The sequence below is a fragment of the Penaeus chinensis genome, chromosome 8 (assembly GCF_019202785.1).
Source record: "Penaeus chinensis breed Huanghai No. 1 chromosome 8, ASM1920278v2, whole genome shotgun sequence".
NCBI lineage: Eukaryota > Metazoa > Arthropoda > Malacostraca > Decapoda > Penaeidae > Penaeus > Penaeus chinensis.
This window is the reverse complement of record NC_061826.1, coordinates 23,295,766-23,300,765: the sequence shown is the minus strand read 5'-3', so window position 1 is coordinate 23,300,765 and position 5,000 is coordinate 23,295,766. Positions and strand designations below refer to the sequence as shown.

At 38.7% G+C, this 5,000-nt stretch overlaps 1 protein-coding gene across 1 annotated transcript in view; it reads right to left on the bottom strand.

Moving 5' to 3' along the window:
• Nucleotides 1–5,000, bottom strand: part of LOC125028046 (pleckstrin homology-like domain family B member 1) — a gene marked incomplete in the record, with an annotated part of 200,076 nt that overhangs the window by 70,314 nt on the left and 124,762 nt on the right. The window contains 1 exon segment of the mRNA XM_047617326.1: nt 3,640–3,809. Coding sequence (XP_047473282.1) covers nt 3,640–3,809 — 170 coding nt within the window.

Genomic DNA, 5,000 nt, shown 5'->3' with positions numbered 1-5,000 from the left:
ATAGATATATATCCATACATATATATACATATATGTAATATATGTATATATACACATATGTAATATGTGTATACATATATGTAATACATATAGGAAATTGTAGGAAATTGCTACTTCAATTCTCCGACATTTTTCTTGACTAAGGAACGTCCGTTAGACAGATTGCAACACTATCACTCTAAAGCCTGGAGCTAAGCCTTTGTATGTTCCGGCATACAAAATACCGCACAATAGGCCTCAGATTCTAGAGGAGGAAGTGCGCGGTATGGTGTAGCAAGGGCTAGTACAACCATCGACTAGCACGTGGTCAGCGATGATGCTGCACGGTTTTTTTTTCCTGTTTGCGATTTTCGCCATTTTCCCATTCCCAATCTTCGCCAGCTCTTGCAAGACATTGATGGGAAGAGTAAGATCTCCTCGATTGATCAGGCGAAAATTTTCCGTCAGGTCCCCCTGGCAGAGGACAGCCGACCTTACACTGCATTCTCGACATATGTGGGTCCCTTGTAGCACCTATGGGTTTCAGGAACTTACCTCTAACGTTAGTCATCTTATGGCTCTCGTCCTGCAAGGTTAAGTTCATGATCGGAGCATTTGTGCAGTGCTTTTCTGCGACTTTCAGAGGTGAGTTTAATGATTTAGCGGGCTAAATCTAAGTTCTTCCAGTTGCGGTTGGATTTCTTCGATCATTTGGTTAGTGCTACAGGCATTGCCTCTAACAAGGCCAAAGTAAAAGCCGTCAGTATGTTCCCCATTCCCTCTGATGATACATATAGAGAAAACTGTCCCCTGGCGCTAGGACAAACGCAGGGCAACGCATTTTCAAAGTTAAAGTACTGTTTATCACATGCTCCTGTTCTTGCATTTCCGAGGTTTGAACTTCCCTTCATTCTCAATACAGACACATAGAATGTTCGGCTAGGAGCCTTTTAATGCAGGAGCATTTACGAGAATTTGCATCCTATCGGTGCGGAGAGAAATGACTCAAGTTATCGATAGGGAAATGTTAGCGGTTATATAGACTCTTAAGTACTCCAGATATTATACAAGGTCATGGTTCACGCAGACCATATGCCACTCACATCGCCTAATGGTAATGCTCCGTATGGTCGTTATCTTTGAGAAGGGACGACGCTGCAGATTTCACCCCTTCACTAATCTCATCTTCGTCAGCTCTTGTGAACAGTGCTTCGCAGATTCCTCTCTTAGAACCGCTAAATAAAGACGAAGTATAAGCTACCCAGTGCACCGACAAGATTTACGGCCGGATTATACGAGCCTTAACCAAAGGCACGACAGTGGCGAAGTTTAGAGGACAGCCGGGATTGTCTGACAAGTTCTGGTGGTACTGGGATGTTCAGTGCCATATGTGCTGAAGTATGCTCATAAATCCTGAGAAGCAGAACGCTGTGGTATTTACAAAGCAGTGCAGATGACCTGTAAAGAGTTGCATTTACCACGGTTAGTAACGAGAGTAGCGAAACACGTCAGATCTTTCAAGACGTGCCCTTTATATAGAAGTTACACAAGCGATCCTACGCCTGCACTAAAGTTCGACATTCTGAATTTTAATTGGCAGAAAGTGGTATGCAACATATTGTCTGGTTTCACCACTCCCTGACCAGGTCAATATCACTTCTTTTACTGTATTGTCTTATATAAACTCTTATAACTAGCCATTGTGATACAGTATGACTTTTGCATATGATATTCTTCCATTCTTGTCTTGCGTGAATGGTATCTGGCTCTCCCTTCTAGGATGCTCTCGTCTAAAAGAAGAAAAGAAGGCTCTCAATGTCTGCCACATAATGTAAAAAATGCACCTGGGGCTATGACTGAGGTCAAGCCATGTCAAGTCAAGCAACAGGGACCAGTTATCTTCTCTTCGTGATAATCTTACTCTCAATTCTTCTCTTGATGTCCACGACATTCGTCTATTGAACTGTATCTTATCCTCGACGATTGCATAGTCGAATTTCTTCGTAGGGCCACTCAAATCTGCAGGTAAGGCCTGGCGAGGATTATTCAGTTTCGAGGGCAGCATTGAGCGTGGACTTTTCGGAGTTGTGAATGACGACACTCTTACATGCGAACTCAGGAAGTATAGGGAAAGCTTACTGGCTGTAGTTCACAGCTCCAACTCTTCTGCTCGTGCTCTAAACACGCTTGAGCACAACGTCCAGGATTTAGTTTCTCCTTTCTACAATGTTACAGGCAAAATCGTTCAGCTTGTAGGTACTGTGAACGAAATTTCTTACTTCTTTAACCATAACTATTTTTCTTACCAGAACACGGTTTACAGAATTACACAGAGAATGAATAACATTGCAACAGCGCTCATTCGTATGGCACTTGATTTCACCAGCCGATATGATTGCGATCCTTCATAATGTATCTTCTTTCTCTGTCAAGACTCTCTTCCCTTTCAAACAACGCAATCGGTTCTACGTTAGCCTGAGGTCTTTCCTCACTGCCTCTGGGCTGTCTATCATTTCAGTGCATCCTTCTACTACCTTAAGGCTTACCGCGTGCACCTCTTCCTACACAAAACAAACAATGCATATTTCATGGTTCACGTACCTCATACATTTATTCTTAGGTAATTGGAAGGACGTGCTCTATCCTTCCCTTCCTCCGACTTCTTATACACCTGTTTGAAGCCTACCAATGATACGTTCCCAGTGTTTTGCTTCACCATTATCTTCATCTCTTCAAGCTTCATCTTGTGCTCATGTTTAGAAGGGGCTGATTCACACCAGAGGAATAAGCGTTGCATTGTTACATTGCTCAATGTTACATCGGAACTAGAACGGAGACTGTAACGCATTTTTTAAAATGTATTTATTTAAGTATAGCGGTAGTATCTTCCTCATATCATAGTGCACAGGGATGCCAGATATAACCCGTGCTTGAGTTAACCGCCTAATAGATCTACACTCCGACATTCGATAATAGGTAAAAATAAAACTGAAATTATTCGTTCGATCGGCACCTTTTATTAGAGTCGGTGTGAGCCCACATTGACGTCCGTTCATAGGTGAAGAAGTGTTTAAACCTAAAATCATTATTCGCTTATTATTCACACCCTTCTAACCCTCTAGAAGTCGTTTAAATGTACTAAGTAAATCCTAGGCGATTGTGTGATTCTTGATAGTTAGATAGTTAGGTCATGTCGCGAGCTCCCATTCGCAGAATTGAATGGGTTATTTATGTATTTTTCCCGTATATCATTATATACTGAATTCATTGTGGTAGTTGAAATAGGTTTGTATTAATGTCATTGCATATTTATCGAATTATTGTTAAAATTAACGTTAATCTTTGTGTTTATGACTCATACTCTGATTAAGCTCATTCTCACTTTCATTCTTAGTCAAACTCCAGGAGCTCGTCAGCGCAGGCATCAGAAGCCCTAAGGTGGCAAAAAGGACACCTTTATGGAGATTTTCCTCACTGGTTATTACCTCTCTAACAGGCGGTAATACAGGTATTCAAACAAAACAATCTGATTACTTTCAAAACAAAATTTGAACATATCTAATACATTATTAATAACTTTATGCACTTAAATGTAGTTTTCTTATTACGGCAGTGTCTTCTTCTGCTGTGCGTTTCTCCTGTTTTCTCTCCAGCACTTACCTGTTCTGAGTCAAGGCGTAGTGCGGGGAGTGAGCCGGGGGCCGAGGGGAGGCGGCGCTGCCCTGCCCCCCCTGCTGGCGCTCGTACTCGGCACACAGCGTCAGGATCTCCTCCAGGCGCGCTCGCTCCGCCGCTGCTGCCTCCTGCTCCCTCATGCGGTCTTCCACTGCCTGAGGGGGACACACACGGAGGACAATTAACAGTTCCTAAGATGCAACAAATAAGCAAATAATGATGGTGATAGTGGTGATAATTATGTTGATGACAGTGATAATGATCGTAATGTTGCTGGGTGTGATGAAAATGGTGATGATGATGGTGATGATGATGGTGATGATAATGGCGGAAATGGTGGTGGTGGTGGAAATGATAATGAAAATAATAATAAAATAGAAATAGTAATGATGATGATTATGCTAATGACAATAATAAGAAGAAAAAGGAGAATAGTAATTATAAGAATAAGGATGATCATAATGATAATAATGCTTTTTGTTATTATATTTTTATCATCATCAAGCATTATTATAATCATTATGATTAACCTTATTATAATTACCACTATTATCATTCTTTTTCTTATTCTTATTATTTGCATTATTATAATTACTATCATTATTATTTATATTATTATCATTATTATTTATATTATTATCATTATTATTATGATCATTATCATTATTAATATTATCATCATTATTGGCATCATTACCACCACTATTATGAATTTTATTATTATTATCAACATTATTATAATCGTATCCTCATTATTATTAATATTATTACAACAAAAACAACAACAATAATAATACCAGTAATGATGATAATAATAGGCATGATAATAACGATAATGATGATGATGACGACGATAATGATAATAATAATAATAATAATAATAATAATAATAATAATAATAAAATAATAATAATAATAATAATAATAATAACTACAACAACAACAACAACAACAACAATAATAACAATAATAAAATTTCGACCTCTCGGCAAATCAAGTGGTCTCCTACGGGAAGCATTAATTGCAGCCGTGCAAAGATACTGTGTGTGTGCTTGCGTAAAACACTTGTCAAGTTGCTCATAAACTGCCAACCTGTTTATTTAATTGTCATAATACTTTCTCAGTTATGTATATTTCGTAACTGGTTCATTTCAAATGACATTCAGTTCGAGACATTTACAAAACTTTTGTATAGAGAATAATATTACCAACATACGAAACTTCTCTCTACACTATCAATGTAAATCATCTTTAGTAAGTCAGATAAAACTAGTGGATCAAGTTCAGACTTAAAATGATAAATAATCCTAAAATGTTGCTCTTCGGTCCACTTCTTTATCCCTTCT